At 40.8% G+C, this 26806-nt stretch overlaps 1 protein-coding gene across 4 annotated transcripts; it reads left to right on the top strand.

The window, feature by feature from the left end:
• Positions 1-1383: 1383 nt before the first annotated feature.
• On the top strand, positions 1384-26743 carry pax2a (paired box 2a; the record flags this gene model as incomplete). 4 transcript variants are annotated; one of them, XM_079842529.1, is made up of 11 exons in its annotated part: positions 1390-1432; positions 3060-3225; positions 3897-4094; positions 7192-7277; positions 7419-7538; positions 8363-8407; positions 14141-14316; positions 16322-16442; positions 23598-23699; positions 26181-26267; positions 26622-26743. In XM_079842529.1, the coding sequence occupies 11 exons, from the start codon at positions 1390-1392 to the stop codon at positions 26741-26743; spliced, it is 1266 nt and encodes a 421-aa protein (XP_079698655.1). The 4 variants fall into 4 exon arrangements, with proteins under 4 accessions (XP_079698658.1, XP_079698655.1, XP_079698657.1 ...); XM_079842531.1 differs by having other exon boundaries at positions 26603-26679; XM_079842532.1 differs by lacking the exon at positions 8363-8407 and having other exon boundaries at positions 1384-1432; positions 26603-26679.
• Between the last annotated feature and the right edge of the window lie 63 nt (positions 26744-26806).

Here is a 26806-nt window from a genome sequence, read left to right as displayed (position 1 = left end):
TCAAAAGAGACAATCCGTTCACTAACATTTGACAGGCCAAACTTAGTAGTGTTGTTATAGAAGAAAATGCAACGATAATATAGTAATAATCCATTGTCCGATAGCTGTCAGATGCACTAGCAAATATTTGTCAGAAATTGAGATTATAGGCTATTTTTAGGCCTATTTATATCTGCAGACTGCGAATAATTATGCTAAATGGTAGGTATTGTTAACATATTCCGTATTTCCTAAAACAGCGCAGGGCTATATCCTGTTTTAGGAAGAAAAAAAATACTGCAACCGAGGGTAATATTTCTTAACAATCTAATAATATTTAACGCCAACGCATTATAATCGATGTTCGGAAAAATATGAAAACATCCGACAAGACCTATAGGCTATAATGAAAAGAGAGAAAAAATACAGAAGAAATAGAAAACATGAAGATTAAGACCTTCCGTCATCCTTAACTAGTCTCATCATGACAACATCAACAACACGCACACAAAAATACATTCAGTCTCAACGTTTAGGTCACCAATATGATTCAAACATGATTCATGTAGTTTGACAACATACAGTTTAGAAATACCACGATGCCTGGCCGCTGGTGGTACCGCTTCCTTTCCACTTGTCTTTTAATTTCCTCGATTTTTTTAACCCATCTCTCCTCATTTCCCTGTTTGCATCCCTCCCCTTCCGAAGTGTCAGATGAAGAGACCTCCTCATTTGGTGCTCCAGCTTTTTGCGTTGGCGAATCACAAAGTGTTGGAATCTATTGCCTTTGTCTGACATGTCATCCATCTCTATGCGAGGGGGGATCTGGGAAGGAGGGGGGCGGTGGACTGCAGCTTTTAGAAACAGACACACTGAGAAGAGGGGTTTCAGTCTCAGCCCAAAGCTTCTAACAGGCACATCCCATTCTTGAAGAGAGGGGGACCGAGAGACACTCGCCGTGTCCATGTTTTTTCCTGTCATCCCCGGACGAATCTGACTGTACCCCTCAGACTTTACCAGAAACGCTTCTCCATATCGAGGAATTTACACTGCAGTTTCACCAGAGGACACTGGAGGAGACGCAACCACTAATGCTTGCGTTCCCTTAAATATGTAGCTAACAAATATTAACTGAACGACTGATTACGCTAACGTTCCTGCGTAAAAGATTTTTTGAGAGACTATAGCAGGACATGATCTGCACCTGACCAGCCTCGTGTCTTCATTGAATGGACTGATCGGCACGAGATAAAGTTCGTCGCTCGCTGAACAACTTCTCCTGTAGCCTCCACTGGCATCGGAAGCACTGCGCTTTGAACGGATAGCGATCTTTATTAATTCCAATTATAGCTACATAATCAAGGCGAGACGGCGACCTCAGTCGATTATCTTTCCTTCCTTTGCTATCCCATGGATATTCACTGCAAAGCAGACCCCTTCTCGGCGATGCACCGTGAGTAAAAGATCAGTTTTTTTTTCACCCTTCAAAATCTCTACCTTGTTTAGCATAAATCAAGTCTAAATTGTTTAGCGCAGAGTTGGCTTGTAGACTTCAACCTGTCCGCATTAAGCTATTCACTCCTACCAAGTTTTTCAATAATTGTTTTCATATTTTATAGCTTAGGCTACTTCTCGCTCAGTAAAGCGAATACGGAAAGTAGTCACCGTAGCCTTTATCAGCGATCGCTTGTTATGTATTAAGCGGCCTTTTAGTCGTTTGTTCCGACAAAAAGTCGTTCAAAAAGTCGATTACAATATTTAGCGTAGTTTCATTTTAAATTACTCATTTTTGCGTTGTATGTCAAACGTAAATGGTTCGTGCATATTTCACGCAATACATTTCTTATTTTTAAGTACAATGCTTGAGTAAATTACTGGCACATGCGAGGTGACAAGAGATGTAGCTACTGCAAAAATATAAAGCAAAATCGCCAGAAATATCTAACGTGCCAATGCGAAAATACCATGTAAATTGCCAAAGATTAAATTATTTGACAAGAAAATGACCGTTAAAACTGTAGCCAACATTTTAAAGCGCGGGATTTCCAATCAAATGAAATGTGCTCTTTTGAAAATCAGAGAGAAAATGTTTGCTATTATGCACAATATTATTTTTTATAAAGGAGTTATTTGTAATGTATTTGTTGAAAACACGGCGTGGAAACAAGATAACGGAAGGCCTGGGTATAATTTAAATAATTAATTCTTAATTATTTTGCAGTAGCCTACTCCATGGTTGTAATATGAGTTATCAAAGCTCTTTTTAATTATTTACAATAATTGTGCAAGGAAAATTAAACAGGTTGAAACATAATCTATGCGACATGTGTTTGGCTGCAATGGAATAGAAGAGGAATATACTGCCTAACTGCAGCGGGTCTTGTGGGTAGAATAGCACATGACGTTTTGCTAATGTTTACAATCATGATTGCGTATAAAAAGAGGGTTATGAGTGGTGGAATAATAATAATAATAGTAGTAATAATAATAATAATAATAATAATATATTACTATTATTATTATCATCATCATCAGTACAACTGTATAATAATACTATTTATAGTAGTTTATAGTTATTCACTGTGCTGACAAATGTATAAACATAAAGGAAATTATTAAACAAACTAGAAATAAAAAAATACTGTCCAACGTACACATTTAATTTGTTTTAACTGTAGCCTATGAGGAAAACATTTTTACTGTTCCGTGAACCTTTGGATGATAATTTATTAATATTGTCATAGTAGGCTACAGAAATAGTAGGCTTCAAACAAACCAAAAAAGAACAAGGTCTTAACATTTTACGTATACGTTTACTATCCTATTTCTCCCTTAATATATGCTTTATAGCTAACTGTCTAATTGTTTATGGTTGTCCACATGTGCACATACAGGTAGTGTGTGTTTGAGTGTGCGCGCGCTCCCATGCGGAGAGTGTTAAAGAGAGAAAGAGAGAGAGAGTGAGGGGAGAAACAGAAAATTAAACGCTTCTGTGTGGTAGCCATGTTAACGGCGCAGCCTTTCTTCTATATGTATGTAATGTTATGCTTTTTGTGTCTGTGTTGTTGTATCCCATATAGGGCACGGCGGTGTGAACCAGCTAGGAGGGGTGTTTGTGAATGGCAGACCCCTACCTGACGTGGTCAGGCAAAGAATCGTGGAGCTCGCGCACCAAGGAGTAAGACCTTGTGACATCTCAAGACAACTACGGGTCAGCCATGGCTGTGTCAGCAAAATTCTCGGAAGGTACGAAAAATTACAGATGTAGCAAATTTGTCCAGTTATAAAGAGCTAATACTAATCAAATGTTATTGCTTCATGTAAATAAACATCTTATCATTAACATTATTGTACTGTAATGTGTCGTATTAGTAAGTTTTTTTTTCCTTTTAGTGAAAAGGTGTAATGTTAAATTCATTGTGAAGAAGGAAGGATATGTTTTCTAGGAAACTGTTATAGATTTTTGAATTTTGTGAAATATTTTTCAGCTATCAAAAGGATCTTATAAGGTATTCTGCACTTTAAATGTTCCTTAGAAATTATGAGATGTGTTGGTGGCATGTATTAATCGTGGGGTGCATGGGACATATATCAGTCGCTGAGGAAACCGTTTGATAAATGAATGATTGCGATTTTACATCGCAGCCTACGAATGTTAATAATTGAAGACGCAAAATCTATTGAATGTACGTGTTAAAATAGAAATTACACATTTTCCCGTCGCAGGGGTTGGGAAAAAAATAACATTTGATAATTAAAAAGTCAAAATATAATTAAATCTTATACAAGTATGGGCCGTAGCTATTCATAACTCACTGTTGATAAATAATGCTCAATGCCACACGCTAGAAAAAGAAATCGCCATTGTTATGACGTGAGGAAATTTTTAAATAACGAATATCGTTCATCTTTTTCAGATATTATGAAACCGGCAGTATTAAACCTGGAGTTATTGGGGGGTCCAAACCAAAAGTGGCGACGCCCAAAGTTGTGGATAAAATCGCAGAATACAAGCGGCAGAATCCCACAATGTTCGCCTGGGAGATCCGAGACCGACTCCTGGCCGAGGGCGTTTGTGACAACGACACAGTACCGAGTGTTTCATCTATAAACAGGTAAAGCGCTTAGAAATTCCATTTTCACATTTTCAATTTCAAATGTATTTGAAAAGCGTGATGTCATTGACAGAACAGAACTATTTGTTCATTCCGTTCTACTGACCTTCATCAGGGACTGTTAAAACGGCGATTCCAAACACTAACGGCCAAATTATCTTCAGCTAATTTAAAATCCTTTAGAGGCCTTGTACTGAAAACTACGTATCGTTTCTAATTTACAATGCTTATTCCATGGGTGATGTTTTGGCATTTTTTTTTTTTTTTTTTTTTAATTCTTGCTCTCGGGGTGGTCTCAAATGTGCAATTCAATCCCAAATCTGTCCACAGCCTGCAGAGGATCTATAGTTGAGGTCGCGAAAATCACATCTGTCTCGATGAAAACCAATCAATACCCTGTAACCAGATCCAGTGGCACTGGGAAATACGCGAACAGACCTCACTGCTTTATACGGAATCTCATAGTTCTAAGAAAATTAAAATCTTATTTTTAAAGTGTTGAAAAAAGAGATCTTAATTGAACTAATAATATTAATAATAACATTTAAAATTAATCAATCAAAATTATTATTAATATTATTAAATAAGAATAGTGCATGAAATATTTTTTGAATGCAGTTGAATGCAATTTTAGTCAATTATAAACTTACCAAGGACTAACAAACAGGCCCTGCAGTCCTTATGTTATCGTAAATAATGCAAAGGAGATTATATCCAGTCCTACTTTACTTCTATGCCTACCTACAATAAATCAGTCAGTTGAAAATAAATAGACTTAAGTTACCATCCTCATTCTTATTAAAATACAAAGGCTAGCAAGACTATCCCAAGTGAGATGGAGACGGTGGGAGGGGGTTTAAGAGTGGAAGAACAAGGTGAAAAAGGCCTACCTGCAAGCAGGAGTAATGAACTTTGGTTAGAAGGCACTGTTCCATAGAGCTGGCCAGAAGCATTACATTTTAATGAGCTGAAGAGAGATCATGGGCCGACTCGCACAAGACATTTCCCCGAAAAAAAAAAAAAAAAACGGGGGAGAGAGAGGCTGAAAAAATTCATTTCATGCACTATGGCTGCTTAAAAAGGGCAATTTGAACAGGTCTCAACACATGTATGTGGTACATTTTTAATCTGCATTAATGACATGAAAGAAGAGCCACTAAATCTTTGTTTCCAATGATGTTCAAGTTATCACCTCAGAGGAGGGCATTGTAACGACCTCTGTTTATGTATGAAATTAATACATGTTACTGAAATTTATTTGGACTGTTATTCTGAATCATACAAAGATGGGTTTTATATGCTCCACAAATCGGATGAAACCACACCTGAGCTAATTATTTCAAAACTTGCCTGTATTATTTAATAAATTAGATGTTGCTACAGTAAACATCAGTGTGGGCTGTGTTTTTAAGTGAACTGGATTGTACTGCACCACTGTCCTTTAACTTTGAGACTGCTTAAAGCGGTCAAGTACAAAAAAAAAATGCAAATACAATATTTGAACATTTCCTATAATTATAACAAGCTGTAGTCGTCCAGCCAAAATGTAAGCCTTGTGCCATTTCAAACAGGTGTTCTTGTACCCTGTCTAAAAGTATTCCCTCCCCAGTGGGCAGACTTCAGAGGCAGGACCCTCATGCACTGAGCGCTTAAGAGGTTGACCTCTGCTCTGTTGACATTAGAAGATGTCCCAGCTTTAAGCACATTTTCTCTGCATGAATTATTAAAGATTACACACTGTCTGGGGTGTTCTCCGTGTCCTCCTCACAGCATGAAGCCACTGGCACACAACCAGTTCTGAGCCCTTCTATTGCCTGAATCCTAAGCGTCCTTTCAATAGCATCGATTCATATTTTAATATTTCTACAGGGAATTCTCAGCACCCTGGCAAGTCATTAATTCACACCTTCCAAATAGCTCATTCGATAGTGAGAACATGGATCCAAGCTATTGAATTTGTGTTAACGCTAGACACAGGGTTAAATCATTGTTTTGGATGGATGTTAAAAAATGTCACAAGATACTGTTATAGTGTTTGTTCAGAAAGATAGATTTTGCTCTTTTGGCAGCAGGACAATTTAAATTTAAAATAATCATTTTATTGCCATTCAATTCAATTAATAATAATAATATTTTGTGTGTGTATCAGTTCACTGAATCAAGTCTTAGTCATAAGTACTGATTTTCTGAGCACATTCAGAATGAGGATTTCCTTTGTAATTCAATTTACAGCCATATTATAGTTTATACAAATGTGAAAACGTGTAGCCAACGAGAATAAATGCGTTCCTAGAATGAGGTGACAGCTTCTTCTCTCAAAAGTGTGTCCCAGATTAAAGACATCAGATGCTGCAGTGGGCTTTGGTGAAGCAATAAGACACTATTGCTTTCCTGTCACATATAATTTATAGCCCTCTATTTGCATCTGTTCTTCTCTGCCTCTAATTCCCAACTTTTTTTTTTTTATCCCCAAGTCCCAATCAATAGGCCCTCATCCATGCTGGCACTCCTGAATGTTTGTGCTAGGGAAAAAATGTTGGATCTGGAAAGTCAGTATCCACACACTACAAGCAATCTTCACTTGCTTCAGTGAGGAGGAGGATAGAGGGAGAGATTGAGATAGATAAAGAAGGAGAGGGAGAGAGAGAGAGAGAGAGAGAGAGCAAGAGATTATTAAAGCTGAGGCCAGTTCGGGGCAGTGAAGCTCATCATTGAGGTGAATTGATGTGATTTCATGCTTTGTTTGCAAGATCATTCAGACCAAAGTGCAATGAAGACTTTCCCCCATATCACACCTTCGAGGTAGTGGGACTTTATCATATTTCTAAAGATGGGATCCCATTTGATTGAATCCACTCTCTCCGCGGTAGCTCCCACTCTGCCTCGCACATCTACTCCATGATTGGCCCTAATACCCTAAAATTGGTTATTTGTGACAGAATCAGTGCATCTATATAGGAAGGCCCCAAAACAACACTTGAGTTTTACACACGCACGCAATGGTCGCATCAGGCTATGTGAAAGCTTACCGTAAAATGATCCAGCGAATCAGCTGCTCCCGCAACTCATCGTGTTCTTTTAACTGTCATTTTCGTAGGATAATTCGAACCAAAGTTCAGCAGCCTTTCCATCCATCCTCCGACGGCACAGGAACGCCTCTCAGCACAGCGGGACACACTATAGGTGAGACAGCATACATTTTGCATATAAACATAAAAATCATAATGACATCAATTATGCCTGTGACCTAATGTTAATTCATTCTCTTTTAAGGTGATCTTGAGAGCACTCCATATACGTTAACCTATTCCTGTGCTCTTTCAGTGCCCAGCACAGCCTCCCCACCTGTGTCAAGCGCTTCCAATGACCCCGTGGGGTCCTACTCTATTAATGGCATCCTAGGAATCCCTCGCTCCAACGGCGAAAAGAGAAAACGCGATGATGGTAAGAGACTGGATTTCTCTCCATCGCTTTTATTCCCTTCTCACTCCTTTTCTAGGCCTCTCTACAGCCCCCTGTAATTTCCAATTTGTGTGGGGAGATGAAGATGGCATTTTGATAGCACTGGACAAAGCATTTTGTAGAAGAAAAAAAAAAAAGCGCTCTCAAGTGACTTGTTATGTAGTAAAGCAGATTGGACTGTTACATTCAGCCGTTTGATACTATGGCGTTTGTACGGCTCTAGCACATTTTATTTGATGATACAGTAGCTCTGTGCAAACAAGAATATGCCTACATGCTATCATTCGGTCCGAATCATGACAGCATAGCGCTTAGGTAGTGCGTCAGGGATACGGCTTAATGCTTTTGTAAATAATACAGGTCAATGGAAATGAAGACAAAGAAATGGCAAAAAATGTGCTCCAAACTGACTGGAAATGCAGAATATAATGCAAAAACTACCTGATGTGCGATTTATAATCGACATATTCTGACATTTTAATTGATCTCAATTTTCTGGCTGTGTATTTTTGCTTTTGAAGAACTGAAATAGCAGCAAAAAGGGAACTGCCAACCTGCTCATGCCAACATTCTCTCTCCTTTTATAAATGAGAGGGCACATACCGCCTGAGGCCTAATGGCTGATCAGCTCTTCATACAATCGCCTTTTGAATGCTAGTGAATAAACATCCATGTGGCACGGGGCCGAACGGGAACACAGAAAGTGCTGTAGTCAAAGGGAGGGAGGTTGAAGTGGTTGGAAATGATCTCTTAAAACATTTATCAAAGCAGGGCTACTTGCTTCTTTTATGTTTCCATCTCTTTAGTTCTCTGGAGTGGCAACCACTTGGATGGGAGGAAAATAGGATATTGTAAGTTTTGTTAGCCCACCTTTCTCTTGCTTGCTCAATCACGAGCCACTCGAGTCTGATCAAGTGCTCTGTGAGGGTGTGTGTGAGTGTGTGCACGTGTACGTGTAGGGTTGTGTGTCGAGGGGAGGGGGATGAAACGGAGCGCATTGACGCTTAATGATATCTTTATGGAGAGAGCTCTGGATCATATATAAACACTGCGAGAAAGCGACTGTGGCAAATCACATTTGCTCTTACCGAGACCATCGTGTGGCTTTTCCTCTGTCTCTGTCATAGACCGTTTGCTTCTAAAAACAGAGAAAGGACATAACGTGATGAGAGGGGATTACCCAGACAAACGCCAGCGCCGGTAGTTATTCCTCGTTTGATTGGAACTGACACAACATGAAGAGTGGATGAAGAGCTTGAGTGTAATTGCATCATAAAACACTAGGCGGGAAAACATGAGTTTACTTGCATGCGCGCAATATCAAATTTAATACCGTTTCAGCGAGGATTACCTTTCATTATAGCAACTAGAGTAAATATTCCTGTTGTTGCCAATGTGTTTCCCCTCCCCTGGCATCATACAACCTTACACAGGTCTCTCAAGGTGTGCCGAGACATTTGTAGGGCATATGTCATGCCGTGTCCCTGATGAAGAGCTCATGGCTGGTAATTTGATGCAGTGCCAAATGTCTAAAAAGCTTTGTGTTATTTAAACTTAGCCCTTATTTCACACCGAGACATCAGGGAGGCAGAGCGACAGCCAGTGTATGGTTTCAATTTCATAGCAGCCCAGCAGCCTTGGGCTACCTGAGCCTTATTTGGCTGGGCGCAGCCAATCTTCCCTTCATTAGATGATGACATAACAGAAATATGCTAATCCGATTTTTAGGAAGAGCTGAGCAAATGCACTTTGAAACACGTAACGTGTAAAACGAGGTTGAGAACAGCCAGTTCGGGGAGGAGAAAAAGTCATTCAGTGCTTGATTTAAGAGACGTAGGCATCCACAGTCTTTATATTTGATGATGCTAGTGCCCTTTAAAAAAAAAAAGGGTCCCCATTACAAGAGTGATATGGAGATAATGTAGTGTGACACGCGTTATGTACACCAGGTCTTTCCAAGAGGAGCTTCAGGGACACAGGTGTCATAAGAGTCATTAATCTGTCATTTTCATGTGTTACTGCAAATTAAAAGTAGCGTGTTGCTCGCCGGCTACGGGTGACGTTCGGCGTGGTGCGGACCTTCGGAGGGAGAGAGGGAGGGGTTGGGGGGGAGCCTCCCAAGATTAGTTCTATGGTGGCAATAGCTCCCTGCAAGTTGAACATAGTGACATTTAAGAGAATTTGCAATTCTGCAGAGAAAAGCTATTAATTCACAAATTAGCACCCCCTTCCTCTATCGTGGATGTGCAAGCTATTGAGGAGACAAAAGAAATAGCCTAAAGGGGAAGAGAGAGACACAGCCCTATCTGTGTAAAGATTGGTTTATATGTCTGCAAGCAGTGATACCAATTATGCCAGCACAGAGAATGCGCCTCAACCTTATTGCTGCCTTCACAGGCCCTTCAATCCATTGCCAGATTTATTTGTGTATCTCATTATGGAAAATAGAATGCCTCTCTTGCCAAATGCATTAATGGCAAAAGAGGGAAATTAAGCCTGTTTGGGATTTCTCATTTGTCAGAGTTAATACTTTGTTACAAAATGACACAAATGAATGAACTGAGTTAATTACTAGCGTACATGCACGAGGCGCGTATTTCCACGCCGTTTCGTTCTCACCTGTCCTTGCGTCGGCTGATTAGCAGGTTGGTGTGACCCAGCTCTCTTCCATCTGTATGAGTCCAAACGTAACCTACATAGGGGGAGTAGGCCGGTTGTAATAAATTACATGCAAAAACACAGATTGACGCTTGAATCAGCTGTGGGAGCGTGCGTTCACATGAAAGAGGGTTGATTTATAAGGCCTAGCGGCATATTTATTTGACGTTAGCTTGATAAAGAGATTACATCCGTGCCATCATGGTACAAGTACGCAAAAGTTTTACTTTGTAGCTTAGCTTGTTTGTTCATCTAAAAGTATTGCTTTGAGAGTGAGCGACAACACACTTCAAATCCCCATGCTAAAATAGTTTGGCCCGCAGCTAGAATGCTTTAACCTGTGCTTCCATTTCATGGCTTGTGAGATTCTATTGTGTCAATATGGATTCTACTTTAAAAAAGAATAGAAATGAAATACATCCAAACCAAGAAATGGATTGGCCTCAGTCTAAATCGAATAAGAACATCCCACCGATCTCATCATGATGATGGCCTCTGTATGAAAGAGAAAGCCCAGATTTGAGCGAGGCTGCAGAGCGTAACCGGCAGAGAAGAAGGTGCCGGGCTCCTTATCAAAGGACACAAAAGGTCTATGCCCCCGCTTGGCTGATACATCTGCATTCAAGCAGACCCGCCGCCCCGGCCTGGCCGATAGTGCAAACACGAAAATCTGCAGCACCAAAACATCTAAGGACAGAGTGGTTCTCTCTAAGAGGCATCATGTCAGAGAAAAGTCAATTATGAACGTTGACGCTGAGAATTAATGGTGCGCCGCATTACGCAGATTTTAAAAGGAAAGAGAGTGAGAGCGAGGGAGATACGCATTCATTAATTGTGTTCCAGAACGCTGCGTCACATGAGGCCGATGTGCTAAATGACGGACCGGGTGTGAGTACAGTAAAGAAATGTGTGTTATGGGTGAGAGGAGAAACCCATGCTGACAGCGGTAGCCTGAGAAAAGAAAAAAGGAAAAGGAGAGAAAGCGCAGCTCCTACTGGCAGCCTGCACACTGTTCAGCGACGCTAAATTGAATTAATAAAGCCTTTAAACACGCTGTAACATAACAGGAAATTAACAGCCCCGGTTGTGCTGCTGCTGCTGCTACCGCCACCTCGCCCTTTCTCTCCCTCCATCTCTCTCTCTTGTTCTTTCTCTTATTGTCTTGTCTTCTTCTGATTTAGTTACTTGCTGTGCAGTCTTGCCGCACTGTAGATTTCATAAACAGGAGTGCCAAACCTTTTTCTATTCGCTTCTTCAGCATATATAATTAGTGTAAACCCACACACATTCCTAGGTTTTGAGCAAGTATAATACATTTCACTTTTTATTAGGACAAAAGCTAAAAACAAAAAAAAATTATAATCAGAATTTATAACATTTTGATAGGACGGAACCAAAAATGAAAATTCTGTCATCATTTATTTGCCCACATGTTGTTTAAAACCTGACTTGTTTGTCTTTAAAAAAAATCCATACATTAAAAGTCAATAGAACCTTAAACAACTTTGGACCATATTGACTTTCACTGTATGAAAAAAAAACATACTCTACAATTCTTCAAAACTGTAGAAAGTCAGAGGTTTGGAACAACATGAGGGCGAGTAAACGATCATAAAAGTTCAATTTTGGGGTGAATTATCCCTATAACAGTAAAAGTAATGCATAAAAACAAGGGACGTGTGATATCAGGTCAAGGGTCATAGGGGTCACGAGACCCTCATTTGCTTTTCAAAAAGCTCTCTCATCCAAGCCAGCCTTATCTGATGAGATGAAAGCAGGAAACTCAGCACTGTTCTCTTAAAAGAATGTCACACCTACCCAGTCAACCCTAAACTCATACTTCCTAAAAACCTAACATATTCTCTCAAGAGTTCATATCACAAATTTAGGACATTTTACTTTTTAAATATTCAAACGCACTTACACACACACAGACATTGACTTCGTACAGTGCATCTATTAAAATGACAAGTTCACCATGATAAGCCCTTGACTGTCTCTTGTTCTTAGTTTTATTTGAACTGGGCTCTCCAGAGGAGGAAGCCCATGGGAGGCCTGTTTTATGGACTCTGGTTATCTGATCTGACAGAGCTCTAGTCCCATAGCACCAAAGTGCTAATGCAGTGGGATGTCAAAACAAACACACTCAAGTGTTCCAATGAAATCAATATAGCACAAGCACTGATGTAAACAGGAGCGGAGCTATATACATAGTCTAGACAACATTACTGCATTCACAGTGAATCCCTGTGAAATGTCAAAAATTCCACCGTGAAACGCTGATCTAACCTTGATCTAACCTAAATCTCCCATAATTGTAACGCCACAGAGAACAGCCCAGCCCCCCACAGCTCAAACCGTAGCTCTGTCCCCTGTGTCAACTAGCGGCCCTGCTCGCTTTGGGCTTTTGAGTATGGCAAACATGCTGCACCGAAGCAAATGACAAATGCCTGCTTATTGATCGCAGTTTGCACTTAGACCAGCTGATAGAAAGTAATTAATGACTCTATTTTCTTCTGTACCAAAGAGAACAATTGAGGTTTATACGGCAACAACACGCAGCCTTATAGAAGGCCCCCAAGGGAGCTGTCTAAAAAAACGCCTCCTCTCAGATATGGAATGACTCAGATAATGCAAGGAGAAAAAACACACACAAACAAAACAACCACAACTTAATAGGAAGAGAAAAAATGTCACCTCTGTGTAGCTTAAATACACACTCGCATGCACACACACACACACACACACACACACACATAATATCTCCCAGCCTCTTATCAGACCTCTCTGTGGATCCATTTCTCCTGAAAGTCAGTTCATCCTGTGGCCTCAGCCATTGAAAAAAGGTCAAGCTGGCGGGTAGAATGGCAATAAAGCCCCTGAAATGGTACTATCAGTGGAACATGATTGATCAATTGAATTCCATAGCACAGAAAAATGTGGGATTAAGTAGAGTATTATACGCACAATGAGTTGAGGCATGATGTTCATTTCAAGTTCATTTCGCCTCTCTCCTGCCACCAGATCAGGCAATCAATAGGGGCCTTGCATATCATATATCACTACGCTCTCGCCGAGGAGAGAACATAATCTGCTGCAAATTTAGAATGACAGATTTGTAAGGGAGCAAAAAAGCCCCTCCACCACCAGAGGCGGGAGGCTGCAAATACGGCTGCCGGGGTTGCACGGACGTTTGCCGAATGTTTGCGAAGGGGTTTCCGGAGGAGCAAAATGAGGCACTGGGGAAGGAAGGCTACCTGCTTCGGCAGGGTGATGAGGTCACGGTCTGAGGGGAAACTGTTCATTTGTTTATAGAGAGCGAGATGGAGGGAAATACATAAGCTGGCAGTCAAGCTGCGTAATTGTATTCAAGCCGGGACTGGCCTCCCATTTTTCCAGGGAAAAGCAATCTGAAAGTGAAAGCAGCATTACATTCTAAAGGAAATTGTGCCTTTTAAATAATAGCTCTTCGTTTTCCACCGGCCCACTGACGGGAAAGAGAACAAGGTGGCTCACACTAAAACACATGACGTTCCCAACAAGTATATGTTTGCTCTGAAGGCAATCCATCAATTACTGCAGGCCTATCAGATGATGACGGTGCTGATGCTGATCTGGGATGGGGGAGGTGTGGGTCTTCTCTCCCCCACTTTGCACCGTCCACATCTTTCCCTCCCTCTCTGTCTCTCCCAGCCTCATGTGCTCTATCTTTCCACAGCTATTAGGATCAGTTTGAGGCTAGCGCTGACTGAATTTGAGCTGATATACTCCAATCTTTCATCTAGCGGTGCTGAGAGGTGCACTACAGTGCTAGACGTAGCTGTTATGTGGGGTGCGGGGGGAGGGACGGGGTGCCTGCCCCGGGGAGCAATGGGACCATAACGACTGGTACTAGCATGTGGCCTTGTCCCTCTCTCCTCTCATAGATGGTTCAGATGGCTCTGGCCCAAACAGTGATTCTCAGGGTAGTGTGGAGAGTTTACGGAAGCACCTGAGGGCCGATGCCTTCACTCAACAGCAGCTGGAGGCTCTGGATCGGGTGTTTGAGCGGCCGTCATACCCCGACGTCTTCCCTACGTCAGAACACATCAAGCCAGAGCAGGTCAGTAATATTGAGGCAAATGGACGAATACTAACAAACTAATACATTAACCAAAAACTGGAGATTGTCAGACAATCTGCAGCACTAATTTTAAAGCGGAGTGTGAGCGGACAGCAGAGTTCATTTGAAACGACAGATATTTATTTTTCGGAATAAAAATCCCTAAGATAAACTAGTAAAATCAAGTCACCATACGATTTAATCCCAGACAAATGTTAAATGATGCATCTTGCCCAAGCATCACTAATATATGCATTAAATAGTGTAAGGTGCATTAAAGCCAGATTAATTTAGTTTTAATAAATGCGCATCAACATGAATCCACCGATACGAATATGAAAAATAATTGACAAATCTTCGGTCACGAAAAATGATGCTGCGAAAAACAATCCAAAAAAACAAAAACACCACCTTGTATAAACAAGCTCTTATTTAAAGCTTTTGGCTTATTACAAGAGATAAGCTTTATTTACTTTCATTATACTATCAAACAACCAGTGACTATTAATTTTTCCCTTGAAACTCCAAGTAGAGGCCCATAAAGCAAAAGCAGTGGCCTAATTGAGTTCATTTTAATTTCTCTCCGATCGCAGAGAATTACACTGGTGATAAATCAGGGGGACAGCCCTCACCCCTAGTAGAGGGCCTAATTTGCAGCTAATTACAAAACTGATTTCTACTGGAAGATCAATACTAAAACGAATTGGAAATGACTTGCAATCACAAAGAGAAGCCAAGAAGGTATTAAAAAAGGCAAGGAAAGAGGCTAAACGTGAGGGAAAAAACAGCCCTGGACCAGTCCAGAAAAATCACTTTTAATTTAATGTAATATTAATCAGACTACATTCCCATTTATTGGTCCGTTTTTGTGGCCCCTTTTTAACTCTTGAAAGAGCGGACCTATTAGCCATGTCTGGTGTGTGAGGCCGGGCATTAAAAAGCCATTTTGGAAATGCTAAACTCAATGGGCTCACCCCTCCCACACTTCTGCCAGCCATTTGGTCATCCTTTTCAGATGGCTCTTCAGTTGCCCCACGCCCAACTTGCCCCTATCTGCATGATAAAATAGCTGTTGTGCATCTGAGGCCAGACCAAATAGAGAGGAACATCCGCTACTGGCCAACTGAACATTTGTAGCAGACAATTAGAGTTTATCTGGAATAGAGACAGACAAGTCTGGGGTCACAGCATTTCCCATTGGGACACAGGCCTATTGTGATGCGCAAATGCACGAACGCACACACGCACGCAGACGTATACGCATAAGAGCGGACATATGTATGCTCGCCCTTTAATACGCGAGGAACAATGGGAGCCGGAAATCTATTCTCGTTTGTTGAATTAGTTACAAAGAAATCTATTTGAAGAAAGTCGTAGTACCTCAAATGCAGCGCACAAATCCAGACAACATAAGCGTCAATGTTTTAGCATTTCAAAATAATAATAGAGAGCTGTTTTGGGGCTTATGTTCGTGTCATCATTTTCTCATCCTAAAGAAAACTATTTCAAATGGTCTCGAAACGAGGCCATGTTGGTAATCTAACAAAGCGGACCCGTCTCCTCCCTTGGCTGGTCAGGGGAATGACTGCAGTCAAGCACAAAGAGACAGCTGACACCCCTTCCTTTCAGTCTGTTCCAAATCCTTCTCTCTGTCCCGCTCACAACCTTAATGTATGCGCACACAGTTCACATTAACTCCACCAAAACACACATGCACGTCTCTCTGACTGGGGGAAATAGAAATAATGTGCAAGTTTAGTAGAACTGGATTTCAGGTGCCCATTTACAAAGCCACAGTAACTGAGCCGCCACTATATTAAATCCCTGGTACTTTGTGTACAACACTTTCCCTTCCTTAAATCATAAGAAAGAGGAGAGAAATTGTTTTAAAATAACACAGGACTGGCAGCTCACAGGCAGAAAGCTTTCTAATTGGACACCTAAAAGTGATGCTTGGATCCCAAGATATATCTACTTAAAGTGTCCCCCCTCCCCTCATTGGCAGGCTAATGAATACTCGCTACCAGCACTGAACCCTGGACTGGACGAAGTCAAGCCCAGTCTGTCAACCAGCGTCAGCTCAGATTTGGGCTCCAGCGTGTCACAGAGCTACCCGGTAGTGACAGGTAAGAGCGCTGGATCGACTGTCCCAGCTGACCATTAGAATACTGGCAGGACATTCATATTCTAGTCTATGTGACTGTTTTCTGTGGTAAAGTGAGCTTTATAAGTTGAGCGGACAGGTGAGAGTGGAATGTGACATGTTGATCTAAAGTGGATGGATTAGTGCTGCCTGCTCTGAGGGGCCGTGTAAGAAAGAGGCGATCGAAACAGACAGGCGCCGTTACTTGCATGCAAGACCCAATCATTCAAAGTGATTATGGAAAATTGTCGGCCAGTTTCACCGTGCAAAAACCAATGGATTTCTTTTTTTTTACCACTTTACTATTGTGTACTGGAAACTTCTTCAGCTCATAGTTCCCAGAAAGAAATATGGCGGTCTAGCATGGTTTGGCCTTCATTGTTGCATCGTTTTTGTTTTTTTCTTGTGGTATGCGGTGGTTAATGTCAGCCTGGCTAATTGAAAGATTGTTTCATTGTTGCGGCTGTTATTACCTCAGAGAAGGTTAAGTTTACTGATAGCCAACTGTCGGGCTGAGATTAATATGCTGAGCTTTTAATAAAATTCACATAATTATGCAGGAGCCATCAAAGCCAATGAGTTCTGTGTGGGCGGAGGACAGGATGATTGAAAATTGCTGTGCCCCCTTCTCAAATGATAGCTGGATAATGTTATGTGAAAAGAAAGGGCTTTTTTCCCCCCTCTGTAATATGTGGGAGGTAGAGTTCCCTCCAGAAAGTTGGGCCTCTGGAGAAGAAAGGTGTGTTTTTGTCCTTTGTATGAAAGCAGTCTCGGTCTAGGGAGCACCCTCATGGCAGGTGGCCTTTCTTGCACCTGGGATGGGACACACTGGGGGTCTTAGTGTAGACCACCTCTTGCTTCTGGAACAGGAACGGCCCTGCTAGAGAGATTTTCAATGGTTGTTTAAGTTTTTATTGTTGTAATGATTTCAAAACAGTGTTGGTTTATGCATGCATGATGAGAATACCTACCCCTGGCATCCTGAATTCATCATTTTCTGAAGAAAAAAAACAAAAAAAACAATTGTAATTATGTTCGAAAGCTCTTTGAGAATGTCTAGGATCAAATGACATTTCTTGAGAGTCTTATATATTAACTGTTCCATGTCGTATTCTAAATGACTTTTGGCAGTAATAACTTCATTTATTTAAAAAAAAAAAAAAAAAAAAGCAAGAAAAGCAGTTCGAAGACGCAATAACGCAATGTTATGGTGTACTCGCATGTGATAAACTGGAAATTAGAATAAGGACAGAGTTAAAGGAGGTGCTAAATTACCCTACGCATTTACACTGAGAGCCATTTCTGAATAAATTACTCCCTCTCATTGGATAGAGCTGGAGATTATGCTCATTCCCAGCAATGTTTTCCTGAGCCAATTAAAATTCACACTGCCATTGATCTTGTTGATTTTATGTCGTGCGATTTGCATAATCTATTAAAGATGAATGATTAATGAACTCTTCATTACAAAACAGAAATTGGAATTTTAAGGGCACTACGAGGCATAGGAGACGTGTTTTTTTGTGTTAACTGTTTACCCAATTAGTTTTAGGGGTTACTGCTCTGTACCGAAAGTCCTAAAGGAAAAGCCATTTTAAAATAGCTTATGTAATGGATTGAAATTTATGACGTTGGATGAAATGCACTAAAAATAACAAATAAGTACATTCCTTTAAATAATGGAATAGATGCATACTTAAAAATATTAATAACCATTTATAAATATATAAACACACTTTAAAAATAAATAAATATTATTAATTCATAAAATAGCACAAAGTACAGATGATAGAGTTATATGAGGGACTAATCTGACCTTCAGTTGTCATCAGGGCCAGTACTTGCCCCAATGAGTCATGCACATTCCACACTTTCATGTATTAACTGTAGTAGAGGGGGGGAAAAACAATGGCATGATTTATTCAAACTGCAGTAAAAAGTCTGGATGCTGTCCAGATATGACTAGCCTTTTAAAAAGGCCGTTTGCACATACCTTCACAATGAATGACTAGTGCGGATTCTTAAGCACTGTTCCTGCCGAGCCATATAATGGAAGTCTTCCTGGTGCCAGTAGGATGGTACCGTGTAAATGGGCACCCCTCCGACCCGCTGAAAACCTGAGCAGGTGCTGAAGGGATCCCCCTTGTTCCAAATCTCTTCAGAGAGATGGAAGGAGAGGAGGGGGGAGAAAAAAATACTGAGAGCCCGGGCCTGAAAGCAACAGAGCTCCATGTCTGTAAAAAAAAAAAAAAACAAGCAAGAAAAGTAAGAAAGAAAAGCAGCATACGCAGGCAGAGTGAAAGAAAAGACTGCTTTGTGTCGGCTTATGCGGCTGATGAACTCCGGCTGAAATATATCCGACAGAGAGCCATTTTTTAAGTGTGGCCCGCTATTCTCCAGTGAGCAGCAAACAACACGCTGCTGGCTAGACTGTGGTACCTGATGTGTGGCCCGGTGACAAACTGCCTCTGTCTTGAGTCACCAGAAGCCCCGGCAGGCCCTAGAGCCCAAATTAATGTTTATTTCAGCCTCACAATAGCACACTAACCTTTGAGCACACATTTGATAATGAATGACTTTAGGAACTTATATTGGGGATTCAAGCAATTTGGCCGTCCAAACATTACATTGCTGTAATTGATCGGGGGGGGGGGGGGGGGGGGGGGGCAGTTCGTTTTTCCTGTGAGCTTGTGAGAAAATGTTGAAAATTGAGGTCAAAGATTTCAGTACTGTTACAAAACACAGACAGGTGACTTTGCTGGAACTGTTGGGTTTTTCAAAAAAAAGAAGTCATTCCTCTCTCTCTTACAGCACCCATGTGAAACCATGCATTCGCGAGACAGACGTAGAGAACTCTATAGCGCTGGTTCACGTTGAGATGTGATGCGCCTCCACAGACCAGTGTTTATCTTCCATCTCTGTAATCAGGAGGTTGACAGCCTTCCTTTTTGCAGGTCTTGCTTGTTTCCAGGACAATAAGCAACAGCACCTCTGATTAGTTTCAGAGTTCAGTGATCTTGAACACTGGGCTTCGGTCAGTGTAGCGAACGCCCTTGTCTGCTTTACAGCGGCAAAGCAGAGGCCGTGAAAACGCGAGGCCTAATTCCTCCGACAGCCTCTCTTCCTTTTCTCCTTTATTGGCCTCTAAGGTTTTTTTTTATTTTTGAAGTTAGGCTTTATGGCCATCATCTTCCTCTTTGAAATATAGTCATCTAACAGCCTCGTTTCTGCATTGGGTCTCTCGATTAAAAAGACGTCATGTTTATCCTGCTTCCACTGTATGAAGATTCGGCTGTGAGTCCCAGACCTGCACAGGAAAGAAAAATCTGCCATTGATTTGTGTGGGAAAGAGGCCAGTTAAGTTGCCTGATTTCCTGGCGTTAGGTCAGGACGGGTTGTCAGGGTTGCATCTGACAACAAGGAGGCCTTATCTTAATGAGCGACTCTCCGCACATAGCTCAGTTGTAAAACAACAATAGTTGGGAAACAGCTAATGAGGCTATCATGAAGCTGTGAGAGCCCTCCCCACAGACCATGTTAACAGCAGAGGATGTTAAAGAGGATGAGTGGAGAGAGAGATGAAGACAGAACTCACATTGATTGCTTGAGCTGCAGTGGCAAACCCGCTAAGATGAAAAATGCCAAACCTCATCAGCCAAATGATATTAAGGCTGGCTATGCAAAGGGGCCGCGATTCGCAGGCTTTTTTGTTTGGAGATGCGACACTTACCTCCGAACCTTAGGGAAATTTCTCTGTATTTGAGCTTGATTGATCTGCGAGCAATGCTGCTGTTTGCTGATGCTATTCAAGATATTGTTTGTAAGTGATTTACCTGTTTATATTTGCTCATTTTTTGCTCATTTAACGGATAAATAATTCTAATCAGGTTTGTATAAAAATTTTGCTTTATTTAGATTCAGATATAAATTTAAAGTTGATAGAAGACTTTGAAAGTCTCTTCTGTTATGGAGCAAATTATACGTTGCATTCCATTCTGAGAAAAAATAGCTCAATCAAAGATTTCTCTGATCCGTTTACAAGAAAAAAAAAGGATATTTTTCACTTCTAATCTATTCTGTTCGTGTGAGTAAGCAGGGCCCAAAACTAAGACTCACAAAGCAGGTACAATTCAAGGAAAATTGTGTTTAGTCAAATAAAACTGGCCAGCTGGCCTGTAACTTTTCTTAGAATTAAAAACATTTTTGCAACGTAATGGAAAATGTGATTTTATTTTTTTCTTCAAAATCAAAGAGATTCAAATGGTCTAATGAAGATACAAATCAGTGACCATGTTTACATCTACAAAAATGCCCACAGTAAAGTATTTTTTGATCAAATGTTGCAATTCCTGAATATGTAGAGATACATTCCAGGTACCAAGCCACCACAAGGAATACAATATCAATCCTAATGTTTATTGTGAGAGGCAATGTTTCACTGAGAGTTGCTGGGAGTACTAATGCCAGCTGTAAATATACACAAATAAATCATTATTTTGTCAAATAGGTTTACAGAAATAATGCACAGCTCTAATGATAAAAAAAATATATATAGCCCACAAATATGTGTGGCAACAGTTTTAAAGCATCTTTGATGTAATTATTTGTGGATCGGTCTTTGCACATAAAACCCACACATAGCACAGTAACATTTCCTGGCTTACCATGACCAAATCCCCTCGTGCGTGTAGAAATGCCTCTGGAGGCTCTGTTAAAACTCCTGAACACACCCGAGGAACTGAGTCAGAACACTACGGCAGTCGGAACTTCACATAAATCCTTCTTTTCCTCCTAAACGCAATGTAGCATCACAGCACCACCAAACACTGTCAGCCAAACTTCATTTTCCTTTTCTTTTACCGCTCCCATTCAGTACTTCCATCTGTCATGATTCATTTTTTTTTTTTTTTTTTTTTTTGCTGAGTGCGAGCGATTGTGCATTGTCTGATTGTGTGTGTGTGGCTTTTTTTTGTTGTTTTCTCCACCTGGCAGAGTCACATTCATCCTCCGCATGCGTTAAGCAGGAGCCGCATGAGGCTTCCCTGGCTCCTTTCACCCCTTCCTCACTGGCAGTCTCGGGTCTAGCGGAACTGTTGCCCCTCCAGCCCAGCGTGTCAGTAGATGCCTCCACCCCCTGCTACGGTGCCTATGCCCATCATGCCCCCAGCTACAGCCAGTATGCAAGCCAACCTATTATAGCAGGTACAGCCCTACAACAAAAAAAAAGGAAAAAGAAAAGAAAGAATAGAAACTTACCTTGCGCTGGTAAATGGGGGAAACAGCCAGAGGCATCATGCATCTGTTTCTTTTTGAGACGGCACCAATAGCAGTCCAAGGTCATTTGGTGCCCTACACTCTTTAACTAATTTTTCATTTAAGTGTTACACTACCCTTAAAAAATTTGGGGAGAGTAAGTTATATCTACAAGTACGCATAATATTAATTAAAAAGTGACTCTTTTACTTTGTTACAAAAAAACAAAACAAAAAAGGCTGTTCTTTTAAACTTTTCAATCATTAAAGAATCCTGGAAAAAATTGTATCGTTTTCCAAATAAATATTAAGCAACAGTGATCATAATAAATGTTTCTTGAGCACCAAATCAGCATATTAGAATGATTTCTGAAGGATCGTGTGACACTGGAGACTGGAGTAATGATACTGAAAATTCAGCTTTGCCATCATGTGAATTAATTACATTTTAAAATATATTACAATTAAAAAATGGTTAATTTAAGTTGTAATAATATTTCAAAACTATTACTATTTTACTGTATTTTTGATCAAATAAAATGTAGCCTTGGTGAGCATAAGAGACCTCTTTCAAAAAACAAAAAAAAGAGTATACACTTATGTATAAAACTGCAACAAAATTGTACAAATCTACTGGGGCACATTCCATGGCGTTTCTGGTGACAGCTCATGTCCTGCACCGTCCTGAGAAGTACCGATAACACTTTTCTAGTATCTAGTTCTGTGATTTTGCTTTTTTTTTATGATTAAAGTCTGTGCACTAGTATTTTTCAACATGTTTGTTAACGTATGAGTGCGATTGGGTCTCATGTGATACTCTATAAGCGCAAATTTTGTTCCTGTGCTTTAGATAATAACCACAAACAATATGGCTATAATTTGCCTTCAGTTCTTGTTAATTAAACAAAAAGTACAATATCACAGTAAAACACAAGTTTTCATATTGCTTACCATCCTGGTGTGCCTGTTTGACTGGCAGCTCTCTTGTTAGTAGATAGACCGGGGGAATGCTCCCCCCACCCCCCCTCCGACCCGTAATGGTCCCCTTTCAAACAATGATGCGGAACCTCACAAGGGTCCAGTCGGGACCTACCAAGGCCTACGTGCTCTAAAGTTTGAGCCAGCACATCCAGCAGGATTGCTAGCCGTCACCTCCAATTACAGAGCTGAATATGGAGGCAATGTGCGCTCTGCAGTCTCGTGATGTTTTGGGCTTTTTAGCAGCAGCAATGCCACCAGCAGGCTGAAGGCATTCTGTGCTTCTCTCTGTCGAGCAATTTAAAACACTTCAGTCAAAACAGGCCAGCAGCGCCACTCTGTGTAATAGAGGAAGTTAAAAGGCCGAGCGACCTAGAAGAGAAAAAAAAAAGCAGTTGAGGTGTTTTTAGCTTCTGCAGGGTCAACAGTTTCTCAGGTTGTGAATTTAAGGAGAGGTGAACTTTACCCAATGCATGCTTGGCATGTGGGGTTTCTTGTTATTTGTCTACAACAAATAAGCTTGAGGTGACTTCTCAGATTTTCAGAGAAGATGGTTTCAGGGTTATGCTTGAGTATTATTATTATTGATGTGGATGCTGTAACACTTAATGCCTAGAGCACTTTTATTCTATGCATCAATTTTATGTTGTAATGTGCCAAAATATGTGATGTTCACCTGATCTTTTTTTACAGCATATGAAAAATAATACTAATATTGGTATTAATCAAAAAATTCTGCCTAACTTAAAAAATTGTAGTAAAACTTTTGAAGCAATTTAATTTTTATTTTATTTTAAAGATTTTAGGATAATCACATATCCAGCACCCTTTCATCACTTATAGCCTAGTGAATTTTTATTTTATTCTATTTTTTTTTTGTGCGCTTATAAATGTTACTTTCTTTACAGGTCGAGACATGGCAAGCACAACCCTACCAGGGTACCCACCTCACGTTCCCCCTACTGGGCAGGGCAGCTACCCCACCTCTACACTTGCTGGAATGGTTCCTGGTAAGTGTAATTACTATTTTTACGAGGACGTTAATTTTAAGAGAGCTCGTAATATTTTCAGGGAACAGTCCTCTGCAATTGATCATCTTCAGGAAACCTGAGGTCATGCAAAGCCAACCTGATTTTGCACTTCTGCATTTGGAAAACAAAAAGAAATCGTGCATTAATATTCAATTATCACTGGCCCAAAGCTTCCTTTTTTATGTTTTAAAAGCTTGACTATGTTTGTGTAGAATACCAGGTAACATTTTATTAGAGAAGTGACACAAAAGCTACAAGCCCATGATGCTAATGTTTATTAAACAGGATGATATTAATGAGGAGCATAATATTAAAGAAGAAAAGATTAATGAGGAGCCAGAATTGCAGTCTAACTAAAGACAATGACAGGCAGTGTGAATCTCGATCTTGACTCGTCAATAACCCGAGTAGGAGCCTCGGCTTATCGGCTGCTGAGGAGAAAATTAGCGCCTCTCAATAAGTGATCAGGGACATAAGTGCGGGATATAGGACAGTTCCTCTCAGTTCCACTCGGGTTCCAGCGCTCATTACGCCCCTCCCTCCCTCTCCCCAACCGTTCGACGCTCTCACAGGCCATCGATAAACACAGCTTTCTCCAGCCCTGCCTCCAGTGCTGCAGAGCGTATCTCTTTTCCCCTCTACTTAACCTGCAGTTCAGGTTCACAGCAAACAGTTAAGGGTCACAAAACAGCGGGCGGGAAGGCCTGTAAATATTTAAATCACTATCTCTCGGAGGGACCTGACTTGAGTTTCACTGCCAGGACAGGATGCAATCTGGCAGCAAGAACGGTGCCCTCTCCCCAAACAGCACAAACGCACACATGCGTATGCAAACGGGCAGCCTGAGAGATGCCGCAGAGAAGTTGGAAAAGTGCAAATGCAATTGTACGCGGAGCCAGGGGATAACATCAGCGCTCACAAAGTCGGACTCGCAGGGCCCGAGCACAAACATGCAGTGTGCGAAAATTGGAAAACAAATATTTTACATCAGGCACAGAGAGGGATTCTTCTCTCGGTCACCGTTGAGTGCCTCAGATAGATTCAAGTCTGTCTTGGGCTTCCACGGCCCACAAACATGAATGGCTCGCAGGGGCAAATTTAATTCAGTGACAGGATTCATTTGCTGGGCAAACATATCTTTACAGGTACATCAAATATGTTTTCATCAAAGATTCATTTTCATTGGTCACACAGGCTGAGAAATCCTCTTAAATCCTAGAGCCATGGGTTTTGTGTGCACTTCCATTCATCTGGCCCTCGAACGACTAAGATTTAGTGACAGACCCCAAACACTGTTAAAGCAAAAGCCATTCCTCACCAGCTTCATATAAAACCCAGCCTTTATTGTCTCATAAAAGAAAGAAACGTGGGGGACCAACAGCATTGCTCACTGACATGGACAGGGCCGCTTCCTGAAAGTCGAATTCGGCCGTATAAAAAGGGGCGAGTGTGTGCGAGAACGAATCCATTGGGGAGGTTTTTTGAAGCCAGGCTTTGGTGCGGCCAAAGAAAAGAGAATCTTAAGAGCGCAACAGCGGAATCAAAGAAAAGAAACTTCAAAACCCAGCTCAGGATTAATGTAACAAATTCAGCCAAAATGGCCGAGCACCAGGGCGTAGGAAAGAGGACAGGGCGAGCCATCTGCCATCTAGAGCGGCGAAACAATGCCAGTTCCTTTAGTTCTGATGTGCTGAACTAATGTGATGCAATATTTCAAGTACAGCATTACTGTAACTCAGTTAAGCTCGATCGAAAGCATTGGTGGAATAATGTTGAATATAACCAAATTCATTTTTATTTGTCCCTTACAATGTAAAAAAAAATGAACATGAAAATACTATTTCAGTCGTTTGAAATTTCTCATTTAATTCAATGTTACCTGCTGTTTCCTTGTGAAATTTACAAGCAATTTCGGGTAGCACTTTATTTTACAGCCCTGTACTTATGATAGTAATTACAATACTTACCCTGAACTTACCCCTAAACCTAACCTTAGCCCATGTAGTTAATTTATATTACCCAGTACGTACTAAGGTAAGTACACTGTAAGTACACTATAAAATAAAGTGCAACCCAATTTCAGAGTGAATGTTTTTTCACTGTACAGTGAGGCAAGGGGGCAAATCTGTGTAAACGTTAAAATACTCAATGTTTCTAAAGTAAAGCCACAAAATGTAAAACAACTTTTTTTGCCAATAAAACCCTAAAACAACAATAAAATAAAAGATTTGAACAGCTTTAGAGCTCAAATAACATGAAATTAGAAAAATGCTTTACAATTTCCCATAAATTGGCACCATTTACTTCCAATATAAATTCCTCAGTGTGACCTCAGTGATAAAAAAGGGCATTATACCACAAATGCTGACAGTTGAGCTTAAGTTCTACTGAACCCAGGAATATGCTTTTAAGATACACCATTTGCTTTATTGCTAACCTGTCATTTGTGTTTGATTTTAGGAAGCGACTTTTCAGGAAATCCCTACTCTCACCCGCAGTACACAACTTACAATGAAGCTTGGCGGTTCAGCAACCCCGCGTTATTAAGTGAGTATTAACCCTTTTTGCTTATCCCTTATGGGATTAGTCGCTTTAAAGTGGGATTAATATAATCACATTTTACAATGACATTATTTGCATACAGCTTTACTAAACTAGCTACAGTTTTATTTCTCTTTTTGATTAGCAAGGTCATAACACACTGCATCTCTAAATTAAGATGCGCATAAGCCCTTGGCAAGTGTTTTTTTTATGTGTGCCGAGGTTTCAGAAACGTAATAGAATAGTTTGATTGTATTTTACATAAGCAAAATCATTAGGAGTGAGCGTAAGTGTTGCTCTTGCTGTGGTTTCAAACGCTCCGCTCTTCTGTTAACTTCCAGGTTCCCCTTATTATTATAGTGCCGCATCCCGGGGCTCCGCCCCTCCCACTGCTGCCACTGCCTATGACCGCCACTAGTTACCATGGCAACCCAATCAAACTGCAGGACCATGGCCGCAGCCTCCATATCATACCAGTCTGAATGGCGCTAAGGTCAGAGGGATTGAAGATGGCTACGCGGTCTTCAGTTTCATGGGGCCGAGAT

The sequence above is a fragment of the Gobio gobio genome, assembly GCF_949357685.1.
Source record: "Gobio gobio genome assembly, chromosome: 18".
Classification (NCBI taxonomy): Eukaryota; Metazoa; Chordata; class Actinopteri; order Cypriniformes; family Gobionidae; genus Gobio; species Gobio gobio.
This window is presented reverse-complemented; position numbering and strand designations above follow the sequence as displayed.